At 60.1% G+C, this 26,120-nt stretch overlaps 1 protein-coding gene across 1 annotated transcript in view; it reads right to left on the bottom strand.

Annotated features, from left to right (window-relative positions):
* Positions 1–18,647, bottom strand: part of SHANK1 (SH3 and multiple ankyrin repeat domains 1) — a gene marked incomplete at its 5' end in the record, with an annotated part of 142,119 nt that extends 123,472 nt beyond the window's left edge. Inside the window, 4 exons of the mRNA XM_090127546.1 lie at positions 6,854–6,962; positions 9,810–9,881; positions 12,136–12,339; positions 18,561–18,647. Coding sequence (XP_089983672.1) covers positions 6,854–6,962; positions 9,810–9,881; positions 12,136–12,339; positions 18,561–18,647 — 472 coding nt within the window. The remainder of the gene's footprint in view (positions 1–6,853; positions 6,963–9,809; positions 9,882–12,135; positions 12,340–18,560) is intronic.
* Positions 18,648–26,120: the final 7,473 nt, after the last annotated feature.

The raw sequence follows: 26,120 nt of genomic DNA, 5'->3' as shown, positions 1-26,120 counted from the left end.
TGGGGGCAATGGGGGCATTGGGGGCAATGGGGGCAATGGGGGCAATGGGGGGAATGGGGGCAATGGGGGCAATGGGGGCATTGGGGGCAATGGGGGGAATGGGGGCAATGGGGGGAATGGGGGCAATGGGGGCATTGGGGGGAATGGGGGCAATGGGGGGAATGGGGGCAATGGGGGGAATGGGGGCATTGGGGGGAATGGGGGGAATGGGGGCAATGGGGGCAATGGGGGCAATGGGGGGAATGGGGGCATTGGGGGGAATGGGGGCAATGGGGGCAATGGGGGGAATGGGGGGAATGGGGGCAATGGGGGCAATGGGGGCAATGGGGGCATTGGGGGGAATGGGGGCAATGGGGGGAATGGGGGCAATGGGGGCAATGGGGGCAATGGGGGGAATGGGGGGAATGGGGGCATTGGGGGGAATGGGGGGAATGGGGGCAATGGGGGCAATGGGGGCAATGGGGGCAATGGGGGGAATGGGGGCAATGGGGGCATTGGGGGGAATGGGGGGAATGGGGGCAATGGGGGCAATGGGGGCAATGGGGGCATTGGGGGGAATGGGGGCAATGGGGGGAATGGGGGGAATGGGGGCAATGGGGGGAATGGGGGCATTGGGGGGAATGGGGGGAATGGGGGCAATGGGGGCAATGGGGGCAATGGGGGCAATGGGGGCAATGGGGGGAATGGGGGGAATGGGGGCATTGGGGGGAATGGGGGGAATGGGGGCAATGGGGGCAATGGGGGCAATGGGGGCAATGGGGGGAATGGGGGCAATGGGGGCATTGGGGGGAATGGGGGCAATGGGGGGAATGGGGGCAATGGGGGCAATGGGGGGAATGGGGGCAATGGGGGGAATGGGGGCATTGGGGGGAATGGGGGGAATGGGGGCAATGGGGGCAATGGGGGCAATGGGGGCAATGGGGGCAATGGGGGCAATGGGGGCATTGGGGGGAATGGGGGCAATGGGGGGAATGGGGGCAATGGGGGCAATGGGGGCAATGGGGGCAATGGGGGCAATGGGGGCAATGGGGGCAATGGGGGCATTGGGGGGAATGGGGGCAATGGGGGGAATGGGGGCAATGGGGGGAATGGGGGCATTGGGGGGAATGGGGGGAATGGGGGCATTGGGGGGAATGGGGGCAATGGGGGGAATGGGGGGAATGGGGGGAATGGGGGCAATGGGGGCAATGGGGGAAATGGGGGCAGTGGGGGAAATGGGGGCATTGGGGGGAATGGGGAGAATGGGGGAAATAGGGGAAATGGGGGCAGTGGGGAAAATGGGGAAAATGGGGAGAATGGGGGCAATGGGGGGAAGTGGGAGCATTGCGGCAAATAGGGGAAATGGGAGAATTGGGGGCATTAAGGGAAATGGGGGAAATGGGGGAAAAGGGGGCATTGGGGGAAATGGGGGCATTGGGGATAATGGGGGAAATGGGATCAATTGAGGGAATGGGGGCAATGGGGGCATTGGGGGCATTGGGGGCAATGGGGGAATGGGGAGAATGGGGAAAAGGGGGGGAATGATGGCAATGGGGGGAATGAGGGAAATGGGGGGATGTGGGGCAATGGGGGAATTGGGGGAAGGGGGACAATGGGGGCAATGGGGGCATTGGGGGCAATGGGGGGAATGGGGGAAATGGGAGCAACGGGGGAAATTGGGGATTGGGGTCAATGGGGGCATTGGGGGCGATGGGATCAATGGGATTTGGGGTCAGTGAGATTTGGGGTCAATGGTATTTGGGGTCAAGGGATATGGGTGAATGGGGTGAATGGGATTTGGGGTCGATGGGATTTGGGGTCAAAGGGGTCAATGGGATTTGGGGTCAATGGGGTGAATGGGATTTGGGGTCAAGGGATATGGATGAATGGGGTCAATGGGATTTGGGGTCAATGGGGACACTGGGCTCAGTGGATAATGGGTCTATGGGGGCAATGGGATTTGGGGTCAGTGGAGTCATTGGGATTCGGGGTCAGTGGGATATGGGGTCAATGGGATTTGGGGTCAATGGAGTCATTGGGATTTGGGGTCAATGGGATTCGGGGTCAATGGGGTCACTGGGATTTAGGGTCAGTGGGACTTGGGGTCAATGGGGTACCTGGGATTTGGGGTCAATGGGATTTGGGGTCAGTGGGGTGACTGGGATTCGGGGTCAATGGGGCCAATGGGATTTGGGGTCACTGCAATTTGGCGTCAATGGGGACAGTGTTATTTGGGGTCAATGGGGTCACTGGGATTTGGGATCAGGGGGGTCACTGGGATTCGGGGTCAGTGGGATTTGGGGTCAATGGGGTCACTGGGATTTGGGGTCATTGGCCATGGGGTCAGTGGGATTTGGGGTCAGTGGGGTCACTGGGATTCGGAGTCAATGGGGTAACTGGGATTCGGGGTCAATGGGGCATGGGGTAAATGGGATTTGGGGTCAGTGGGGTCAATGGGATTTGGGGTCCATGGGGTCGATGGGATTTGGGGTCAAAGGGGTCAATGGGATTCGGGGTCATTGGGATTTGGGGTCAATGGGCCATGGGGTCAATGGCATTTGGGGCCGATGGGATTTGGGGTCACTGTTATTTGGGGTCAATGGGGCCAATGGGATTTGGGGTCCATGGGGTCAGTGGGATTTGGGGTCAGTGGGATGTGGGGTCAATGGGGTCAGTGGGATTTGGGGTCAGTGGGATTCAGGGTCAGTGGTATTTGGGGTCAATGGGGTCAGTGGGATTTGGGGTCAGTGGGATTTGGGGTCAATGGGGTCAGTGGGATTTAGGGTCAGTGGGATTAGGGGTCAATGGGGTCAGTGGGATTTAGGGTCAGTGGGATTCGGGGTCAGTGGCATTTGGGGTAAATGGGGTCAGTGGGATTTGGGGTCAATGGGGTCAGTGGGATTTAGGGTCAGTGGGATTTGGGGTCAATGGGGTCAGTGGGATTTGGGGTCAGTGGGATGTGGGGTCAATGGGGTCAGTGGGATTTGGGGTCAGTGGGATTCGGGGTCAGTGGTATTTGGGGTCAATGGGGTCAGTGTGATTTGGGGTCAGTGTGATTTGGGGTTAGTGCTATTTGGGGTTAATGGGGTCAGTGGGATTCGGGGTCAGTGGGATTTGGGGTCAATGGGGTCAGTGGGATTTGGGGTCAGTGGGATTTGGGGTCAATGGGGTCAGTGGAATTTGGGGTCAGTGGGATTCAGGGTCAGTGGTATTTGGGGTCAATGGGGTCAGTGGGATTTGGGGTCATTGGTATTTGGGGTCAATGGGGTCAGTGTGATTTGGGGTCAGTGGGATGTGGGGTCAATGGGGTCAGTGGGATTTGGGGTCAGTGGGATTCAGGGTCAGTGTGATTTGGGGTCAGTGGTATTTGGGGTCCATGGGGTCAGTGTGATTTGGGGTCAGTGGGATTTGGGGTCAGTGTGATTTGGGGTCAGTGGGATTCAGGGTCAGTGGTATTTGGGGTCCATGGGGTCAGTGTGATTTGGGGTCAGTGTGATTTGGGGTCACTGGGATTTGGGGTCAGTGGGATTCAGGGTCAGTGGTATTTGGGGTCCATGGGGTCAGTGTGATTTGGGGTCAGTGGGATTTGGGGTCAGTGGGATTTGGGGTCAGTGTGATTTGGGGTCAGTGGGATTTGGGGTCAGTGGGATTCAGGGTCAGTGGTATTTGGGGTCCATGGGGTCAGTGTGATTTGGGGTCAGTGGGATTTGGGGTCAGTGTGATTTGGGGTCAGTGGGATTCAGGGTCAGTGGTATTTGGGGTCCATGGGGTCAGTGTGATTTGGGGTCAGTGGGATTTGGGGTCAGTGGGATTTGGGGTCAGTGTGATTTGGGGTCAGTGGGATTTGGGGTCAGTGGGATTCAGGGTCAGTGGTATTTGGGGTCCATGGGGTCAGTGTGATTTGGGGTCAGTGGGATTTGGGGTCAGTGGGATTTGGGGTCAGTGTGATTTAGGGTCAGTGTGATTTGTGGTCAGTGGGATTTGGGGTCAGTGGGATTCAGGGTCAGTGGTATTTGGGGTCAATGGGGTCAGTGTGATTTGGGGTCAGTGGTATTTGGGGTCAATGGGGTCAGTGGGATTTGGGGTCAGTGGGATTTGGGGTCAATGGGGTCAGTGGGATTTGGGGTCAGTGGGATTTGGGGTCAATGGGGCCAGTGTGATTTGGGGTCAGTGGGATGTGGGGTCAATGGGGTCAGTGGGATTTAGGGCAGTGGGATTCAGGGTCAGTGGTATTTGGGGTCAGTGGGGTCAGTGGGATTTGTGGTCAGTGGTATTTGGGGTCAATAAGGTCAGTGGGATTCAGGGTCAGTGGGATTTGGGGTAAATGGGGTCAGTGGAATTTGGGGTCAGTGGTATTTGGGGTCAATGGGGTCAGTGTGATTTGGGGTCAGTGGTATTTGGGGTCAATAAGGTCAGTGGGATTCAGGGTCAGTGGGATTTGGGGTAAATGGGGTCAGTGGAATTTGGGGTCAGTGGGATTTGGGGTCAATGGGGTCAGTGGGATTTGGGGTCAGTGGGATTTGGGGTCAATGGGGTCAGTGGGATTTAGGGCAGTGGGATTCAGGGTCAGTGGGATTTGGGGTCAATGGGATTTGGGGTCAATAGGGTCAGTGGGATTTGGGGTCAGTGGGATTCAGGGTCAGTGGGATTTGGGGTCAATGGGATTTGGGGTCAATAGGGTCAGTGGGATTTGGGGTCAGTGGTATTTGGAGTCAATGGGATCAGTGTGATTTGGGGTCAGTGGGATGTGGGGTCAATGGGGTCAGTGGTATTTGGGGTCAATGGGGTCAGTGGGATTTAGGGTCAGTGGGATGTGGGGTCAATGGGGTCAGTGGTATTTGGGGTCAATGGGGTCAGTGTGATTTGGGGTCAGTGGGATTTGGGGTCAGTGGGATTTGGGGTCCGTGGGGTCAGTGTGATTTAGGGTCAGTGTGATTTGGGGTCAGTGGGATTTGGGGTCAGTGGGATTTGGGGTCCATGGGGTCAGTGTGATTTGGGTTCAGTGGGATTTGGGGTCAATGGGGTCAGTGTGATTTGGGGTCAATGGGGTCACTGGGATTTGGGGTCAGTGGGATGTGGGGTCAGTGTGATTTGGGGTCAGTGGTATTTGGGGTCAGTGGGATTTGGGGTCAGTGTGATTTGGGGTCAATGGGGTCAGTGTGATTTGGGGTCAGTGTGATTTGGGGTCAGAGGGATTTGGGGTCAGTGGCATTTGGGGTCAGTGGGATTCAGGGTCAGTGGTATTTGGGGTCCATGGGGTCAGTGTGATTTGGGGTCAGTGGGATTTGGGGTCATAGGGTCAGTGTGATTTGGGGTCAGTGGGATTTGGGGTCAGTGGGATTTGGTGTCAGTGGGGTCAGTGGGATTTGCGGTCAGTGGGATTCGGGGTCAGTGGTATTTGGGGTCAATGGGGTCACTGGGATTTGGGGTCAGTGGGATTTGGGGTCAATGGGGTCACTGGGATTTGGGGTCAGTGGGATTTGGGGTCAATGGGGTCAGTCGGAGTTGGGGTCAGTGGGATTCAGGGTCAGTGGTATTTGGGGTCAATGGGGTCAGTGGGATTTGGGGTCAATGGGGTCAGTGGGATTTGGGGTCAATGGGGTCAGTCGGAGTTGGGGTCAGTGGGATTCAGGGTCAGTGGTATTTGGGGTCAATGGGGTCAGTGGGATTTGGGGTCAATGGGGTCAGTGGGATTTGGGGTCAATGGGGTCAGTCGGAGTTGGGGTCAGTGGGATTCAGGGTCAGTGGTATTTGGGGTCAATGGGGTCAGTGGGATTTGGGGTCAATGGGGTCAGTGGGATTTGGGGTAAATGGGGTCAGTGAGATTTGGGGTCCATGGGATTTGGGGTCAATGGGGTCAGTGGGATTTGGGGTCAGTGGGATTCAGGGTCAGTGGGATTTGGGGTCAATGGGGTCAGTGGGCTTTGGGGTCAGTGGGATTCAGGGTCAGTGGTATTTGGTGTCAGTGGGGTCAGTGGGATTTGGGGTCAATGGGGTCAGTGGGATTTGGGGTCCATGGGGTCAGTGGGATTTGGGGTCAGTGGGATTTGGGGTCAGTGGGATTCGGGGTCAGTGGTATTTGGGGTCAATGGGGTCACTGGGATTTGGGGTCAGTGGGATTTGGGGTCAATGGGGTCAGTGGGATTTGGGGTCCATGGGGTCAGTGGGATTTGGGGTCAGTGGGATTTGGGGTCAATGGGGTCAGTGGGATTTGGGGTCAGTGGGATTCAGGGTCAGTGGGATTTGGGGTCAATGGGGTTAGTGGAATTTGGGGTCAGTGGGATTTGGGGTCAGTGGGATTTGGGGTCAATGGGGTCAGTGGGATTTGGGGTCAGTGGGTTTCAGGGTCAGTGGGATGTGGGGTCAGTGTGATTTGGGGTCAGTGGGATTTGGGGTCAATGGGGTCAGTGGGATTTGAGGTCAATGAGGTCAGTGGGATTTGGGGTCAGTGGTATTTGGGGTCCATGGGGTCAGTGTGATTTGGGGTCAGTGGGATTTGGGGTCAATGAGGTCAGTGGGATTCAGGGTCAGTGGTATTTGGGGTCCATGGGGTCAGTGTGATTTGGGGTCAGTGGGATTTGGGGTCAGTGGGATTTGGGGTCAGTGTGATTTAGGGTCAGTGGGATTTGTAGTCAGTGGGATTTGGGGTCAGTGGGATTTAGGGTCAGTGGTATTTGGGGTCCATGGGGTCAGTGTGATTTGGGGTCAGTGGGATTCAGGGTCAGTGGGATGTGGGGTCAATGGGGTCAGTGGGATTCGGGGTCAGTGGGATTTGGGGTCAATGGGGTCAGTGGGATTTGGGGTCCATGGGGTCAGTGTGATTTAGGGTCAGTGTGATTTGGGGTCAGTGGGATTTGGGGCCGCCATCACTCACCCCCCGAGTCGGAGTCGTGGTAGTTGGGGTCCAGGCCGCGGTCCAGCAGCCGGGCCACTTTGTCAGCTGAGCCGTGCTGAACGTAGTCCAGGAACTTCCGCAGCCCCGTCTGCCGGCACCGGGAACCGGGTGAGGGGGGGGCAGGGGGGCAGGGGGGGCAATGGGGGCAGTGGGGGGAATGGGGGCAGTGGGGGGAAATGGGGTCAAGGGGGAGAATGGGGGCAGTGGGGGCAATGGGGGCAATGGGGCAATGGGGGGAATGGGGGCAATGGGGGCAATGGGGGCAGTGGGGGCAATGGGGATGATGGGGGGAATGGGGAAAATGGGGGGAATGGGGGCAGTGGGGGCAATGGGGGCATTGGGGCCATGGGGGGCAGTGGGGGCAATGGGGGCATTGGGGCCATGGGGGGCAGTGGGGGCAATGGGGGCATTGGGGGCAATGGGGGCAATGGGGGCAATGGGGGCAGTGGGGGCAGTGGGGGCAATGGGGGCAATGGGGGCAGTGGAGGCAATGGGGGGCAATGGGGGCAATGGGGGCAATGGGTGGAATGGGGTCAATGGGGGCATTGGGGGCAATGGGGTCAATGGGGATAATGGGGGCAGTGGGGGCAATGGGGCAATATGGGAGAATGGGGGGAATGGGGATATGGGGGAAACGGGAGTAATGGAGGCATTGGGGGAAATGGGGGAAATGGGGGGAATGGGGGCATTGGGGGCAATGGGGGAGATGGGGGCATTGGGAGAATGGGGGCAATGGGGGCAATGGGGTCAATGGGGGCAATGGGGAGAATGGGGGCAATGGGGACAATGGGGTTACTGGGGGAAATGGGAAAACGGGGGCATTGGGGTGAAAGGGGGCATTGGGGGCATTGGGGGCAATGGGGGCAATGAGGCAATATGGGAGAATGGGGGGAATGGGGTCAATGGGGGAAATGGGGGGCACTAGGGGGAATGGGGGCAATGGGGGAAATGGGGCAATGGGGGCAATGGGGGCAATGGGGGCAATGGGGGCATTGGGGGAATGGGGGCAATGGGGGGAAAGGGGGCATTGGGAGCAGTGGGGGGAATGGGGGCAATTGGGGGAATGGGGGCAATGGGGGCATTGGAGGCATTGGGGGCATTGGGGCAATGGGGGCAATGGGGGCATTGGAGGCATTGGGGCAATGGGGGCATTGGGGGCATTGGAGGCATTGGGGGCAATGGGGGCATTGGGGGCATTGGAGGCATTGGGGGCAATGGGGGCATTGGGGGCAATGGGGGCATTGGGGGCATTGGAGGCATTGGGGGCAATTGGGGTCATTGGGGACAATGGCGTCAGGTGGGGTCATTGGGGGCAATGGGGGCAATAGGGGCAATGGGAGCAATGGGATCAATGGGGGCATTGGGGGCATTGGGATCAATGGGAGAAATGGGGGCAATGGGGTCAATTGGGGTCATTGGGGGAATGGGGGCAATGGGGGAAATGGGGGCAATGGGGGCAATGGGATCAATTGGGGTCATTGGGGGAATGGGGGAATGGGGGAATGGGGTCAGTTGGGGTCATTGGGGGCAATGGGGCCAATGGGGGCATTGGGGCCAATGGGGTCATTGGGGGCATTGGGGGCAATGGGGGCATTAAGGATATTGGGGTCAACGGAGACACCGGGGTCCACAGGGACATTGGGGGGCAATGGGGGCAATGGGATCGTTGGGATCAGTGGGGTCGTTGGTTGTCAATGGGGTCAGTGGGGACATTGGGGTCGTTGGGAGCATTGGGGTCCATGGGGACATTTGGGGACAATGGGGTCAATGGGGACAATGGGGTCAATGGGGTCAATGGGATCAAGGGGATCAATGGGGGCATTGGGGTCAGTGGGGGTCAATGGGGAAATTGGGGTCAGTGGGGAAATGGGGTCATTGGGGCCAATAGGAGCTTTGGGGGCATTGGGGGTAGCTGGGGACACTGGGGTTGATGGAGACATTGGTGTCAATGGGGACATTGGGACTTTAGGGTCAATGGGGACATTGGGGTCGATGGGATCAAGGGGATCAATGGGGGCATTGGGGTCATTGGGGGTCAGTGGGGACATTGGGGTCAGTGGGGAAATGGGGTCATTGGGGTCAATGGGGTCATAGGAGCTTTGGGGACAATGGGGTTGATGGGTACATTGGGGTCGATGGGGACATTGGGGACTTTAGGGTCAATGGGGACATTGGGGTCAATGGGGCCGTTGTTATTAATGGTGCCATGGAGGTCAATGGGGAAACACAAGAGGGGGCGTGGTCAGGGAGAGGGGGGCGTGGCCTGCGAGAAGGGGGCGTGGCTTTGCCGGTAAGGGGGCGTGGTCTTTGGGAAGGGCGGTGTGGCTTTTATGGTGAGGGGCGTGGCCTGTTAGAATGGGGCGTGGCTTTGTCAGATGGGGGCGTGGTCTACGAGAAGGGGGAGTGGCTTGAACGGTAATGGAGGCGTGGCCTGCGAGAAGGGGGCGTGGCTTTGCCGGTAAGGGGGCGTGGTCTTTGGGAAGGGCGGTGTGGCTTTTATGGTGAGGGGCGTGGCCTGTTAGAATGGGGCGTGGCTTTGTCAGATGGGGGCGTGGTCTAAGAGAAGGGGGAGTGGCTTGAACGGTAATGGAGGCGTGGCCTGCGAGAAGGGGGCGTGATTTGCCGGTATGGGGGAGGCGTGGCCTGCGGTAAGGGGGTGTGGCTTTTCCAGAAAGGGGGCGTGACCTGTGATTAGGTGAGCGTGGCTTTAACTGCAAAGGGGCGTGGCATGTGATAATAGGGGCGTGGCTATATAGGAAAAGGGGCGTGGCTTGTGAGACGGGGGGCGTGGCCAGCAGGTAAGAGCCAATACCGCATTAAGGGGGCGTGGATTGTGGCACAGGCTTGGCCAATGGGGGGTGGGAGAGGACAGTGCAGGTGGGCGTGGCCTGTGGGAGAGTGGGCGTGGCCTGGGGGGTGGTGGGCGTGGCCTGACCTTGGTGTGCAGCTTGGCCAGCTGCTTCTCATCCAGGTTGGTCTGCTTGTAGACCCGTGTCTTATAGCGGAACTGAGGGGGGGGGAGGGGTCACACTGAGGCCACGCCCACCTCGAGGCCACGCCCACCCCCACCCCGAGGCCACGCCCCAAGGGTCACACCCAATGTCCAGCGTCCCCAGTGTCCCCCATTGACCCCACGTCCCCATTGATCCCCAATGTCCCCATTGACCCCAATGCCCCCATCCCCCCCAAAGTCCTGTTTGACCCCTTTGACCCCAATGTCCCCCATGACCCCCCAATGTCCCCAATGTCCCCATTGACCCCAATGTCCCCAAATATCCCCCAATGACCCATTGAACCCAATGTCCCCCAATGTCCCCATTCACCCCAATGTCCCCACCCACCTGACTCCACCCACGTGACCCCGCCCCCTCTCCAAGCCCCGCCCCCTCTCTAAGCCACGCCCCCTCCATTCATCACATACCCAGAACACCCATCACCCCCACACCCCCCCCACCCACGACCCCCAACACCCCCAAGACCCCCCCACCACCCACGTGACCCCACCCCCTTTTAGGCCACGCCCCCTCTCTAAGCCCCTCCCACTCTAAGCCACGCCCCCTCCATTCATTATACCCAGAACAGACACCCATCACCCCCACACCCCCCCCACCCACGACCCCCCACCCCCCCAAGACCCCCCCACCACTCACATGACCCCACCCCCTTTTAGGCCCCGCCCCCTCAAAGCCACGCCCCCCTCTAAGCCCCGCCCCCTCCATTCATTATACCCAGAACAGACACCCATCACCCCCACACCCCCCACACCCCCCCACCCACGACCCCCCCCAACAACCCACGTGACCCCGCCCCCTCTCTAAGCCCCGCCCCCTCCATTCATTATACCCAGAACAGAGACCCGTCACCCCCACCCACCTCCCACCCACGACCCCCCACCCACCTGAGCCCCCACCCGCGTGACCCCGCCCCCTCTCCAAGCCACGCCCCCTTAAGCCACGCCCCCTTAAAAGCCACGCCCCCTCCGTTGATTATACCCAGAACAGACACCCATCACTCCGCCCACCCCCCACACCCCCCCACCCACGACCCCTCCCAGCCACGTGACCCCCCCACCACCCACGTGACTCCGCCCCCTCTCTAAACCCCGCCCCCTCCATTCATCACATACCCAGAACAGAGACCCATCACCCCCCCACACCCCCCACCCACGACCCCCCCCACCCACGTGACCCCCAACCACCCACGTGACCCCGCCCCCTCTCCAAGCCACGCCCCCTTAAGCCACGCCTCCTTAAAAGCCACGCCCCCTCCGTTGATTATACCCAGAACAGACACCCATCACTCCGCCCACCCCCCACACCCCCCCACCCACGACCCCTCCCAGCCACGTGACCCCCCACCACCCACGTGACTCCGCCCCCTCTCTAAGCCCCGCCCCCTCCATTCATTATACCCAGAACAGACACCCATCACCCCCCCCACCCCCCACCCCCCCCCACCCACGACCCCTCCCACCATCGTGACCCCCCACCACCCACGTGACTCCGCCCCCTTTTAGGCCCCGCCCCCTCCATTCATTGTACCCAGAACAGAGACCCATCACCCCCCACACCCCCCACACCCCCCCACCCACGACCCCTCCCACCCACGTGACCCCCCCACCACCCACGTGACCCCGCCCCCTCTCTAAGCCCCGCCCCCTCCATTCATTATACCCAGAACAGACACCCATCACCCCCCCAGCACCCACACCCCCTCACCCACAACCCCCCCACCACCCACGTGACCCCAGCCCTTTTGGCCACGCCCCCTCTAAGCCACGCCCCTTTAAGCCACGCCCCCCTCTAAGCCCCGCCCCCTCCATTCATTATACCCAGAACAGACACCCATCACTCCGCCCACCCCCGTCACCCCCCCACCCACGACCCCCCCCTCCCACCCACGTGACCCCCCACCACCCACGTGACTCCGCCCCCTTTTAGGCCCCGCCCCCCCTCTAAGCCCCGCCCCCTCCATTCATTATACCCAGAACAGACACCCATCACTCCGCCCACCCCCCACACCCCCCCACCCACGACCCCCCCCTCCCACCCACGTGACCCCCCACCACCCACGTGACTCCGCCCCCTTTTAGGCCCCGCCCCCTCTCTACGCCCCGCCCCCTCCGTTCATTATACCCAGAACAGACACCCATCATCCCCCCACCCCCCCCACCCCCCCACCCACGACCCCACCCCCACCCCCCACGTGACCCCGCCCCCTTTCAAAGCCCCGCCCCCTTCTCCCCCCTAAGCCCCTCCCACCTCGAGGTAGGGCACCCCCTGCTCGAAGCTCTGCGGATAATCACGGAGGGGCCGTTCCTCATCCAGGAATTTGGCATCCCGGCCGGCGGCCGCGGGTTGGAAGAGGCCGTAATTGAGGCCATCGTGGAGCCCTTCGGTCAGGGCGCACAGCAGCTGCTGCTTCGCTGCCCACACCGCCGCGCAGGGGTCGAAACGCAGGCACTTCTGTATGGGGGGGGGGGAGGGGGGAGATAAGGGGTTAATATGGGGGGAGAATGGGGGGGATATGGGGGTATTAGAGGGTATTGGGGGGATATGGGGGGGTATTGGGGGGTATGGGGGAAATTGGGGGGGGATATGGGGATATTGGGGGGTATTGGGGGGGTGAGTGGGGGGTATGGGGGGAGAATGGGGGGGAATTGGGGAGGTGGGGGGGATATGGGAGAAATTGGGGAGGATATGGGGGGCAGAGAGGGGTTTTGGGGGGGGGATGAGGGGATATGGGGAGAGATGGGGGGGATGGGGGGCATAGAGGGGTACTGGGGGGATGTGGGGGGGATATGGGGGGAGATTGAGGGGGTATGGGGGGATATGGGGGAAATTGGAGGGGGTATGGGGGAGATTGGGGTATTGGGGGGGTATGGGGGGGATATGGGGAGAGATTGGGGGGCTATGGGGGGTATAGTGGGGTATTGAGGGGGTGTGGGGGGCAGATGGGGGGGATTGGGGGGGTATGGGGGGCATAGAGGGGTATTGGGGGACTGTGGGGGGGAGATGGGGGGAGATTGAGGGGGTATGGGGGGATATGGGGGGAGATTGGGAGGGAATTGGGGAGGTGGCGAGGAGATTGGGGGGATATGGGGGGAGATTGGGGGGGTATGGAGGTACTGGGGGGGTATTGGGGGGTTCAGGGTGGGAGATGGGGGGGGGGGGGGAGCACACAGCAGCTGCTGCTTCGCTGCCCACAGCGCCGCGCAGGGGTCGAAACGCAGGCACTTCTGTATGGGGGGGGGAGATAAGGGGTTAATATGGGGGGAGAATGGGGGGGATATGGGGGGAGATTGGGGGGAGATTGGGTGGTATGGGGGGAATAGAGGGGTATTGGGGGGGTATGGGGGGGATATGGGGGGATATGGGGGGAGGTTGGGGGGGAATTGGGTGGTATGGGGGGAATAGAGGGATATTGGGGGGGATATGGGGGGGAGATGGGGGGGGATTGGGGGAGTATGGGGGGAGAATGGGGGGGATATGGGGGTATTAGAGGGTATTGGGGGGATATGGGGGGGTATTGGGGGGTATGGGGGGATATGGGGGAAATTGGGGAGGATATGGGGGGCAGAGAGGGGTTTTGGGGGGGGGATGAGGGGATATGGGGGGGGGGATGGGGGGGATATGGGGGAGATTGGGGGGGTATGGGGGGGATATGGGGGGAGATTGGGGGAGTATGGGGGGCAGAGAGGGGTATTGGGGGGATATAGGGGGGATATGGGGGGAGATTGGGGGGGTATGGGGGAGATTGGGGTATTGGGGGGGGTATGGGGGGGATATGGGGGAAATTGGGGGGGATATGGGGGGCATAGAGGGGTATTGGGGGGTGTGGGGGGAGATTGGGGGGGTATGGGGGGCATAGAGGGGTATTGGGGGGATGTGGGGGGGATATGGGGGGAGACTGGGGGGGTATGGGGGATATGGCGGAAATTGGGGGGTTATGGGGGAGATTGGGGTATTGGGGGGGGTATGGGGGGGATATGGGGGAAATTGGGGGGGGATATGGGGGAATAGAGGGGTATTGGGGGGGATATGGGGGGGAGATGGGGGGGGATTGGGGGAGTATGGGGGCAGAATGGGGGGGATATGGGGGTATTGGGGGGGTATTGGGGGGATATGGGGGGAGATTGGGGGGTTTGGAGGGGATTATGGGGGAAATTGGGGGGGGATATGGGGGTATTGGGGGGTATTGGGGGGGAGAGTGGGGGGTATGGGGGGGATATGGGGGAAATTGGGGGGGGATATGGGGGTATTGGGGGGTATTGGGGGGGATATGGGGGGTATGGGGGGAGAATGGGGGGGAATTGGGGAGGTGGGGGGGATATGGGGGAAATTGGGGAGGATATGGGGGGTAGAGAGGGGTCTTGGGGGGGATACGGGGGGATATGGGTGGAGATTGAGAGGGGTATGGGGGGATATGGGGGAAATTGGAGGGGGTATGGGGGGCAGAGAGGGGTATGGGGGGGGAGGGAAGTTGGGTGGGATGGGGGAGATAAGGGGTTAATACGGGGGGAGAATGGGGGGGTATTGGGGGTATTGGGGGGTATATGGGGGGTTTGGAGGGGTGTGGGGGGAGATTGCGGGGGAATTGGGTGGTATGGGGGGAATAGAGGGATATTGGGGGGGTATGGGGGGGAGATGGGGGGGGATTGGGGGAGTATGGGGGCAGAATGGGGGGGATATGGGGGTATTGGGGGGGATATGGGGGGTTTGGAGGGGTGTGGGGGGAGATTGGGGGGGAATTGGGTGGTATGGGGGGAATAGAGGGGTATTGGGGGGGTGTGGGGGGGAGATGAGGGGGGATTGGGGGAGTATGGGGGCAGAATGGGGGGGATATGGGGGTATTGGGGGGGTATTGGGGGGATATGGGGGGAGATTGGGGGGTATGGGGGGGATATGGGGGAAATTGGGGAGGATATGGGGGGCAGAGAGGAGTTTTGGGGGGGGGATGAGGGGATATGGGGAGGGGGGGGGATGGGGGGGATATGGGGGGAGATTGGGGGGGTATGGGGGGGATATGGGGGGAGATTGGGGGAGTATGGGGGGCAGAGAGGGGTATTGGGGGGATATAGGGGGGATATGGGGGGAGATTGGGGGGTTTGGGGGGGATATGGGGGGAGATTGGGGGGGTATGGGGGAGATTGGGGTATTGGGGGGGTATGGGGGGATATGGGGGAAATTGGGGGGGATATGGGGGGCATAGAGGGGTATTGGGGGGATATAGGGGGGATATGGGGGGAGATTGGGGGGCTATGGGGGGATATGGGGGAAATTGGGGGGTTATGGGGGAGATTGGGGTATTGGGGGGGGTTTGGGGGGGATATGGGGGAAATTGGGGGGCGATATGGGGGGCTGAGAGGGGTTTTGGGGGGCTGTGGGGGGGGAGATGTGGGGAGATTGAGGGGGTATGGGGGGATATGGGGGGAGATTGGGAGGGAATTGGGGAGGTGGGGGGGAAATGGGGGGGATATGGGGGGAGATTGGGGGGGTATTGGGGGGAGATTGGGGGGGAATTGGGTGGTATGGGGGGCATAGAGGGGTATTGGGGGGCTATGGGGGGCATAGAGGGGTATTGGGGGGGATATGTGGGGGAGATGGGTGGGGATTGGGGGAGTATGGGGGCAGAATGGGGGGGATATGGGGGTATTGGGGGGGTATTGGGGGGAGATTGGGGGGTTTGGAGGGGATATTGGGGAAATTGGGGGGGATATGGGGGGCAGAGAGGGGTTTTGGGGGGGGGATGAGGAGATATGGGGAGAGATGGGGGGGATGGGGGGCATAGAGGGGTACTGGGGGGATGGGGGGGGGATATGGGGGGGAATTGGGTGGTATGGGGGGAATAGAGGGGTATTGGGGGGCTATGGGGGGCATAGAGGGGTATTGGGAGGGTATTGGGGGGATATGGGGGGAGATTGGGGGGTTTGGGGGGATTATGGGGGAAACTGGGGGGGGATATGGGGGTATTGGGGGGTATTGGGGGGGAGAGTGGGGGATATGGTGGGAGATTGGGGGGTATGGGGGGGATATGGGGGAAATTGGGGAGGATATGGGGGGCAGAGAGGGGTTTTGGGGGGGGGATGAGGGGATATGGGGAGAGATGGGGGGGATGGGGGGCAGAGGGGTACTGGGGGGATATGGGGGGCATAGAGGGGTATTGGGGGGGTGTGGAGAGGAGATGTGGGGAGATTGAGGGGGTATGGGGGGATATGGGGGGAGATTGGGAGGGAATTGGGGAGGTGGGTGGGAAATGGGGGGGGATATGGGGGGAGATTGGGGGGGTATGGGGGAGATTGGGGTATTGGGGGGGTGTGGGGGGGACATGGGGGGGGATTGGGGGGGTATGGGGGGTGAGAGGGGTATTGGGGGGAGATTGGGGGGGTATTGGGGGGTTTAGGGTGGGAGATGGGTGGATATGGGGGCAGAATGGGGGGGAATTGGGGAGGTGGGGGGGAGATGGGGGGAATATGGGGGGGGATATGGGGGTATGGGGGGGGTGGGGGGGGGAGATGTGGGGTAACTGGGGGAGGGAATGGGAAATTGGGGGGGTATGGGGGGATATGGGGGAAATTGGGGGGGGGAGATGGGGGAAAATTGGGGGGGGGCATGGGGGGGGGATTTGGGGGGTAGAGTGGGGTTTTGGGGGGGGGGATGGAGGGGGTATTGGGGGGGGGAATTGTGGGGGGGGATCTGGGGAGTACAGATCATCATACCGAAATGCCCCCCGCCCCATTTTTGAGGACCCCCCCCCAGTATTGAAGCCTACCCCCCACTTTTAAGCCCCCCCCATTTTTAAGGACCCCCCCTCACCGTCTGCCTGAGGTCTGGAATCCCGATGCAGAAGACTGAAACACCACCCCCATTTTTGAGGACCCCCCCCCCCACTTTGAAGCCCCCACCCCCCTTTGAAGCCCCCCACCATTTTTAGAGACCCCCCCTCACCGTCTGCCTGAGGTCTGGGATCCCGATGCGGAAGACCATCAGACTGAAACCCCCCCATTTTTTAAGCCCCCCCCCCATTTTTGTGGACCCCCCCCACTTTGAAGCCCCCCCCCCTCTGAGGCCCCCCCCCCCCATTTTTAGGGACCCCCCCCCTCACCGTCTGCCTGAGGTCTGGGATCCCGATGCGGAAGACCATCAGACTGAAACACCCCCCCATTTTTTAAGCCCCCCCCCCCATTTTTGAGGACCCCCCCCCCTTTGAAGCCCCCCCCCCCTTTGAAGCCCCCCCCCCCATTTTTAGGGACCCCCCCTCACCGTCTGCCTGAGGTCTGGGATCCCGATGCTGAAGACTGAAACACCCCCCCCAATTTTTGAGGACCCCCCCCATTTTTGAGGACCCCCCCCCACTTTAAAGCCCCCACCCCCCTTTGAAGCCCCCCCCCATTTTTAGAGACCCCCCCCTCACCGTCTGCCTGAGGTCTGGGATCCCCATGCTGAAGACTGAAACGCCCCCCCCCATTTTTGAGGACCACCCCCCCACTTTGAAGCCCCCCCCAGTATTGAAGCCCACCCCCCATTTTTGAGGATCTCCTCCATTTTTAAGGCCCCCTCCCCCCACTTTGAAGCCCCCCCCACTTTTAGGGACCCCCCCCCATTTTTAAGGGCCCCTCCCCACTTTGAACCCCCCCTCATTTTTAAGGCTCCCTCCCCACTTTGAAGCCCCCCCCCCCCTTCTAAGCCCCCCCCATTTTTAGAGACCCCCCCCTCACCGTCTGCCTGAGGTCGGGGATCCCGATGCGGAAGACCATCAGACTGAACCCCCCCCATTTTTTAAGCCCCCCCCCCCCATTTTTGTGGACCCCCCCCACTTTGACTGATACCCCCCCCTCTGAGGACCCCCCCCATTTTTAGGGACCCCCCGCTCACCGTCTGCCTGAGGTCTGGGATCCCAATGCTGAAGACTGAACCCCCCCCCATTTTTGAGGACCCCCCCCCTTACTTTGAAGCCTCCCCCCTCTGAAGCCCCCCCCCCATTTTTAGAGACCCCCCTCTCACTGTCTGCCTGAGGTCTGGGATCCCGATGCTGAAGACTGAAACACCCCCCCCATTTTTGAAGACCCCCCCATTTTTGTGGACCCCCCCCCCCACTTTGAAGCCCCCCCCCCCTTTGAAGCCCCCCCCCCATTTTTAGAGACCCCCCCTCACCGTCTGCCTGAGGTCTGGGATCCCGATGCAGAAGACCATCAGACTGAAACGCCCCCCCCCCCCCCATTTTTGTGGGCCCCCCCACACTTTGAAGCCCCCCCATTTTTAGGAACCCCCCACACTTTGAAGCCCCCTCCCATTTTTGAGGACCTCCTCCATTTTTAAGGACCCTCCCCCCACTTTGAAGCCCCCCCCCCATTTTTAGGGACCCCCCCCCCTTTGAAGCCCCCCCCCCATTTTTAGAGACCCCCCCCCTCACCGTCTGCCTGAGGTCTGGGGATCCCGATGCTGAAGACTGAAACACCCCCCCCATTTTTGAAGACCCCCCCCCATTTTTGAAGACTCCCTCCCCCCTTTGAAGCCCCCCCCCCATTTTTAGAGACCCCCCCCTCACCGTCTGCCTGAGGTCAGGGATCCCGATGCAGAAGACCATCAGACTGAAACCCCCCCATTTTTTAAGCCCCCCCCCCACATTTTTGAGGACCCCCCCCACTTTAAAGCCCCCACCCCCATTTTTAGGGACCCCCCCTCACCGTCTGCCTGAGGTCAGGGATCCCGATGCGGAAGACCATCAGACTGAAATGCGCCTCTTCCGGGGGGGGGGCCGTTTGAGGTGGTCCCCCCCCCCCCCCCGACTTCTTGTGGCTTGGGGTCCCGGGTTGGACCCCCGATGTTGGGGTGGGGGGTGGTGGTGGGGGGGGGGGGCGACGGCGGTGGGGGGGGTCGGGGGGGGGGGCACCCCTTCGTCGTGTGAACTTCCGGTATCCGAATCTCCTTCCGGATATTCCGAACCCCCCCGGCCCTCCTCCTCCTCTTCGCTGGAGGGCGGCGAGCGCGGCATCGCCCCACCATCACCCTAAAAAGTGGGGGGGGAGGAAAGGGGCTTGCACGCGCGTGTGCAAAAGTGCGAGGGCGCGAGGCGTAGGGGGGGGTGGGAGGGTGGATATGGGGGGAGTTTCGGGGGGGGAGGTTGTAGGGTTGGGTTCTGAGATCCCTCTTCGTTCTCTCCCCTTCTGTTACTTCCATGCTTGCACGCGCGTGTGCAAAAGTGCGAGGGCGCGAGGCGAAAGGGGGTTGGGAGGGTGGATATGGGGGGAGTTTCGGGGGGGGAGGTTGTAGGGTTGGGTTGTGAGACCCTCCTTCATTCTCTCCCCTTCTGTTACTTCCATGTTTGCACGCGCGTGTGCAAAAGTGCGAGGGCGCGAGGCGTAGTTGGGGTGGGGGTAGGGGTAAAGGGATGTGGGGAGATTTGGGGGCTGGAGGTTGTAGGGTAGGGTTGTGGGACCCCCCCCCCTTCATTCTGTTGATTTGATCCTTGCACGCGCGTGTGCAAATGTGTGAGAGTACAAGGCACGGGGAGGTTGGGGAAGGGGTAAAGGGATATGGGGGGCGTTATGTGGGAGAAGGTTGTAGGGTAGGGTTGTGGGACCCCCCCCTTCATTCTGTTGTTTTGATCCTTGCACACGCGTGTGCAAATGTGCAAGGGCACAAGGCATAGGGGGGTGGGAGGGTGGATATGGGGGGTGTTTTGGGGGGGGGAGGTTGTAGGGTTGGGTTGTGGGACGCCCCCAGGTGACCCCGCTCAGTCTCTCTTTCCACTGTTTTAACTGTCCTTGCACGCGCGTGTGCAAACGTGCGAGGGCACGAGGCACGGGGAGGTGAGGGAAGGGGTAAATGGTTGTGGGGGGAGGTTATGGGGTGGAGGTGGTAGGGTTGGGTTGTGGGATCCCCCCCATCATTCTGTTGCTTTGATCCTTGCACGCGCGTGTGCAAAAGTGCAAGAGTATAAGGGGGGGGTAATGGGAAATGGGGGAAGGTTGTAGGGTTGGGTTGTGGGACGCCCCCAGGTGACCCCACTCAGTCTCTCTTTCCACTGTTATGACTGACCTTGCACGCGCGTGTGCAAATGTGCGAGGGCACGAGGCACGGGGAGGTGGGAGGAAGGGTAAAGGGATGTGGGGGGGAGGTTATGGGGGGGGAGGTTGTAGGGTTGGGTTGTGGGACCCCCCCTTCAGTCTGTCGGCTAATATTAGTTTCATCCTTGCACACGCGTGTGCAAATGTGTGAGGGCACGAGGCACGGGGAGGTGGGGGAAGGGGTAAAGGGATGTGGGGGGAGGTTTTGGGGGGGAGGTTGTAGGGTTGGGTTGTGGGACCCCCTCCATCATGTAGGCTAACATTAGTTTCATGCTTGCACACGCGTGTGCAAATGTGTGTGGGCACGAGGCACGGGGAGGGGGTAGGGATAAAGGGATATGGGGGGTGGTTGCGGGGGGAGGTTGTAGGGTTGGGTTGTGGGACCCCCCCATGTGACCCCAGTTGGCCTCTCTTTCCACTGTTACTTCCATCCTTGCACACGCGTGTGTAAGCATGCGAGGGCACGAGGCACGGGGGGTGGGAGGGTGGATATGGGGGGAGCTTTGGGGGGGGAGATTGTAGGGTTGGGTTGTGGGATCCCCCCTCCATTATGTCAGCTAATGTTAGTTTCCATCCTTGCACACGCGTGTGCAAAAGTGCGAGAGCATAAGGCAGGGGGAGGGGTAATGGTATATGAGGGGAGGTTATGGGGGGAGGTTGTAGGGTTGGGTTGTGTGGTCCCGCCGCCGGGGGCCCCACTCGGCCTCCCTTTCCACTATTTTCACTGGCCTTGCACGCGCGTGTGCAAATGTGTGAGGGCACGACACATGGGGTGTGGGAGGGTGGATATGTGGGGAGGTTATGGGGGGAGGTTGTAGGGTTGGGTTTTGGGACCCCCCCCCTTCAATCTCTCTCCCGCCATTATTTGTGAGGTATCTACTTCCATTTTTGCACACACGTGTGCAAATGTGCAAGGGGTGCAGCGGGTGGGGTTGTGGGGTGAGGGATGAAGCTTCTGGGGTCGGTGTCATATTGACCCCCCCGCCCCCGACTTTCACCAGCCATTACTTGCATCCTTGCACACGCGCGTGCAAACGTGTGAGGGTCCAGGGCACGGAGTGAGCAATGAGGTGGGGGGGGAAGGGTTGGGGCTTGGGGTGCAGGACTTCAGGTGGGCGACCCTCAGTCATACACTCACTTATTGCTGCTCTTGCACACGCGCGTGCAAGCGTGCAAAGGTAAAGGGTAAGGGGGGTGTCATGGGGTTGTGGGGGACGATTACGTTTTCAGTTCTGGGCTTTGGGGGCACAATTGAGCACTTGGGACCCCCGTAGGAACACGCACAGCCCTCCCACTTATTGCCACCCTTGCACACGCGTGTGCAAAGATCTCACGTTCGACGAGGCTGTTTTGGGGTGTGGGCTTTGAGGTCGGAACTTTGGGGGTGGGGCCTTTGGGGTCAGAATTAAGGGTTGAGGGCCCCCCCCCCCAAGCACGCCAAGAGCTACGGACACAGCCTTGCACGCGCGTGTGCAAGCATTGCACGCTGGAGTTCACTAGGGCACGGTGGATTCATTGGGCTCCGGGCTTTGGGGTCAGAAACGAAGTTGGGGAACCTCCCCGAGTGCACCCACTATTGCCCCTCTTGCACACGCGTGTGCACATACGCTCACACGCAAGAGCTTGCACACGTGTACGCACAAACAATAGAAGCAACATCCCCGCACAGACCCCTCCCCCCTTGCACACCCCTTGCACGCCCCCCCAATTTTACAAGCCCTATCGATCACCATCCTTGCACACTCACTGCACACCCCTCCAGCCGTTACACACTCCCACCTTTACACACCCCCACTGCCCTCCTTGCACGCCCCCTCTCCGCTTTGTACGCTCCCTCCCCACCCTTGCACACCCCTCTAACTCCTTTCACACGCCCCCCCGTGTCTTGCACACCTCTCATGACTTCATACACCCCCTCTCCCCTTTGCACGCTCCCTCCCAGCCTTGCACGCCCCTCCCACAGTTGCACACCCTCTCTCCCCTTTGCACGCTCCCTCCCGGCCTTGCACCCCCCTTCCACTGTTGCACACCCTCTCTCCCTTTTGCACACTCCCTCCCAGCCTTCCACCCCCCTCCCCACCCTTGCACACCCCTCCAACTCCTTTCACACGTCCCCCCCGTCTTGCACACCTCTCATAGCTTTATACACCCCCTCTCAGTTTGCACGCTCCATCCCAGCGTTGCACACCCCTCCCACTCTTGCACACCCTCTCTCCCCTTTGCACGCTCCCTCCCGGCCTTGCACCTCCCTCCCACCCTTGCACACCCCCTCCAACTCCTTACACGCATCCCCTCCTGCTCTTGCACACGTCTCATAACTTCATACACCCCTCTCACCTTTGCACACTCCCATCCTTGCACCCCCCTCCCCATCCTTACACGCCCCTCCCACCCTTATATACCTCACCCCCTCGTTGCACAACCCCCCCTCTCTTGCACACTTCTCCCACCTTGCACACCCTCACCACACTTGCACGCCCCCTGCCCCCCTTTGCATCCCCAGCAATCACCATCCTTGCACGCCCCTTGCACACCCCTCCCACCCTCACAACCCCTCTCACCCCTTACAAACTGCATCCCCCTTCCTCACACGCTCCTCCCCCTCTTTGCACGCCCCTCCCCCTCTTTGCACGCCCCTCCCCATTGCACACACCCCCCCCCAACACAAGTGGGGCAGCTCCCAGTTGTGCTCCACGGTGCCCCACATCGGCGCCGCCGTCACCTTGAACCAATTACAGAGGGCACGAGGATGGGGGGGAGGGGGAAAAGGGGGGCACACGCGTGTGCAAGAGCCGCTATCACCGTCCGCATGTGCACAAACAGGGCCGTGCACAGCCCCACTGTGTGCCTGTGCGTTGCACGCTTGAGCTCAGGTTTGTGATTGGGAGCTCGCTGCTGCTTGCATGAGCAGGCTGCTGCTTGCACACGCGTGTGCACCCAGAGCACCGCAGGCCTGACAGGTCTAAGTGCAAAAGCACCCGCACGGCGTGCAAATGGAAACGGCGTGCAAATATCGTGCAAAACTGGCCGGCAAGACACAAGTGTGCACGAATCGTGCAGACTTGTGCACTCACAAATGTGTGCGCAAGAGTGTGCACACGCAGGGAGTGTGAGTGCGCCCCTGGGCTTGCACACATGCTGTGTACAAGGGTCAACGTGTGCATCAATTGTGCATCCACGTGTGTGAAAGAACAGTTGTGCAAGCATGCACGAGAAGTGTGCGCAGCAGGTTTGCATCCACCTGCGTGCACAGGTGAGTGTGCAAGCGTGCTGTGCACACACACAGGGAGAACACCCACGTGTCAGTGTGCACATCAAGGCTGCAAAAAGTGCAAAAAGGAGGGCGTGCACATGTTGGCACGAAGCTTGCATTGAGTGCATGCATTGAGTTTCACACTTTGCTCCTTCCTCCCTGCCCCCCCCAATTCCTTTTCAGTTTCCACTCTGCACGTCCTTGTGCAAGCCGGTCTGTGCACCAGAAGCACACTCAAGTGACGCATGAGGGATTCACACGCGTGTGCACATGCTGCATTGCACGCTTTGCTCCTCCTCCCTCCCTTCCCCCAAATTCCTTTCCAGTTTCCACACTGCACATCCTCGTGCAAGCCTGTCTGTGCACCAGAAGCACACTCATGTGATGCACGAGGGATTCACAAGCGTGTGCACGCACTGCATTGCACGCTTTGCTCCTCCTGCCTCCACCCTCCCAGTTCTATTGCAGTTTCTAAGCTTCACATCCTCGTGCAAACCTGCGTGTGCACCTGAAGCACACTCATGCGATGCACGAGGGATTCACACGCGTGTGCACGCACTGCATTGCACGCTTTGCTCCTCCCCCACCACCCCCCCGGTTCCTTTGCAGTTTGTGAGCTTCACATCCTCGTGCAAGCCCATGTGTGCACCTGAAGCACACTCATGTGATACATGAGGGATTCACACACGTGTGCACATGCTGCATTGCACGCTTTGCTCCTCCTCCCTCCCTTCCCCCAAATTCCTTTCCAGTTTCCACACTGCACATCCTCGTGCAAGCCTGTCTGTGCACCCGTAGCACACTCAAGTGGTGCACGTGGGATTCACACACGTGTGCACGCACTACGTTGTACACTTTGTTCCTCCTCTCCTCCTCCTTCCCAGTTCCTTTGCAGTTTCCACTCTGCACATCCTCGTGCAAGCCTGTCTGTGCACCAGAAGCACACTCATGTGATGCACGAGGGATTCACACGTGTGTGCACGCACTGCATTGCACGCTTTGCTCCTCCTGCCTCCACCCTCCCAGTTCTATTGCAGTTTCTAAGCTTCACATCCTCGTGCAAACCTGCGTGTGCACCTGAAGCACACTCATGCGATGCACGAGGGATTCACACGCGTGTGCACGCACTGCATTGCACGCTTTGCTCCTCCCCCACCACCCCCCCGGTTCCTTTGCAGTTTGTGAGCTTCACATCCTCGTGCAAGCCCATGTGTGCACCTGAAGCACACTCATGTGATACATGAGGGATTCACACGCGTGTGCACATGCTGCATTGCACGCTTTGCTCCTCCTCCCTCCCTTCCCCCAAATTCCTTTCCAGTTTCCACACTGCACATCCTCGTGCAAGCCTGTCTGTGCACCAGAAGCACACTCATGTGATGCACGAGGGATTCACAAGCGTGTGCACGCACTGCATTGCACGCTTTGCTCCTCCTGCCTCCACCCTCCCAGTTCTATTGCAGTTTCTAAGCTTCACATCCTCGTGCAAACCTGCGTGTGCACCTGAAGCACACTCATGCGATGCACGAGGGATTCACACGCGTGTGCACGCACTGCATTGCACGCTTTGCTCCTCCCCCACCACCCCCCCGGTTCCTTTGCAGTTTGTGAGCTTCACATCCTCGTGCAAGCCCATGTGTGCACCTGAAGCACACTCATGTGATACATGAGGGATTCACACACGTGTGCACATGCTGCATTGCACGCTTTGCTCCTCCTCCCTCCCTTCCCCCAAATTCCTTTCCAGTTTCCACACTGCACATCCTCGTGCAAGCCTGTCTGTGCACCCGTAGCACACTCAAGTGGTGCACGTGGGATTCACACACGTGTGCACGCACTACGTTGTACACTTTGTTCCTCCTCTCCTCCTCCTTCCCAGTTCCTTTGCAGTTTCCACTCTGCACATCCTCGTGCAAGCCTGTCTGTGCACCAGAAGCACACTCATGTGATGCACGAGGGATTCACACGTGTGTGCACGCACTGCATTGCACGCTTTGCTCCTCCTGCCTCCACCCTCCTTGCCTCCACCTTGCAAGGATCAGTGCAAGGAATCTCACGATGCAGTGTGCACCAACAGTGCAAGGATCAGTGCAAGGAAGCACACAATGCAACGTGCACCAACAGTGCAAGGCTCGGTGCAAGGAGTCACACGGTGCAGTGTGCACCAACAGTGCAAGGCTCGGTGCAAGGAATCACATGATGCAACGTGCACCAGCAGTGCAAGGATCAGTGCAAGGAATCACGTGGTGCAACGTGCACCAGCAGTGCAAGGATCAGTGCAAGGAATCAAACGATGCAACGTGCACCAACAGTGCAAGGCTCAGTGCAAGGAATCACGTGGTGCAATGTGCACCAACAGTGCAAGGCTCAGTGCAAGGAATCACACGATGCAGTGTGCACCAACAGTGCAAGGCTCAGTGCAAGGAATCACGTGGTGCAACGTGCACCAACAGTGCACAGCATTGTGCACAAGTAGGGCAGTGCACAATGCAACGTGCACAAGGAGTGCAAGGCACAGCACGGCGTGCACAAGGAGTGCGATGCACGGTGCAAGGCAGTGCACAACACGATGTGAACGAGGAGTGCAATGCACAATGCAAGGTGCACGAGGAGTGCAATGCACAACAGAAATGCACGGTGCAAAGCAAAGCACAAGACAACGAGCACGAGGAGTGCAATGCACCCAGTGCAAAGCAGTGCACAATGCAACGTGCATGAGGGCAATGCACAATGCAACGTGCACAAGGGGTGCAAAACAATCCATGGTGCAACGTGCAGAAGGAGTGCAATGCACAACAGAAATGCACGGTGCAAAGCTGCTCACAACACGATGTGCACGAGGAGTGCAATGCACCCAGTGCAAAGCAGTGCACAATGCAACGTGCACCAGGAGGGCAGTGCACAATGCAACGTGCACGAGGAAC

Source organism: Phasianus colchicus, chromosome 31, assembly GCF_987193195.1.
Source record: "Phasianus colchicus chromosome 31, bPhaCol1.hap1.1, whole genome shotgun sequence".
Classification (NCBI taxonomy): domain Eukaryota; kingdom Metazoa; phylum Chordata; class Aves; order Galliformes; family Phasianidae; genus Phasianus; species Phasianus colchicus.
This window is presented reverse-complemented; position numbering and strand designations above follow the sequence as displayed.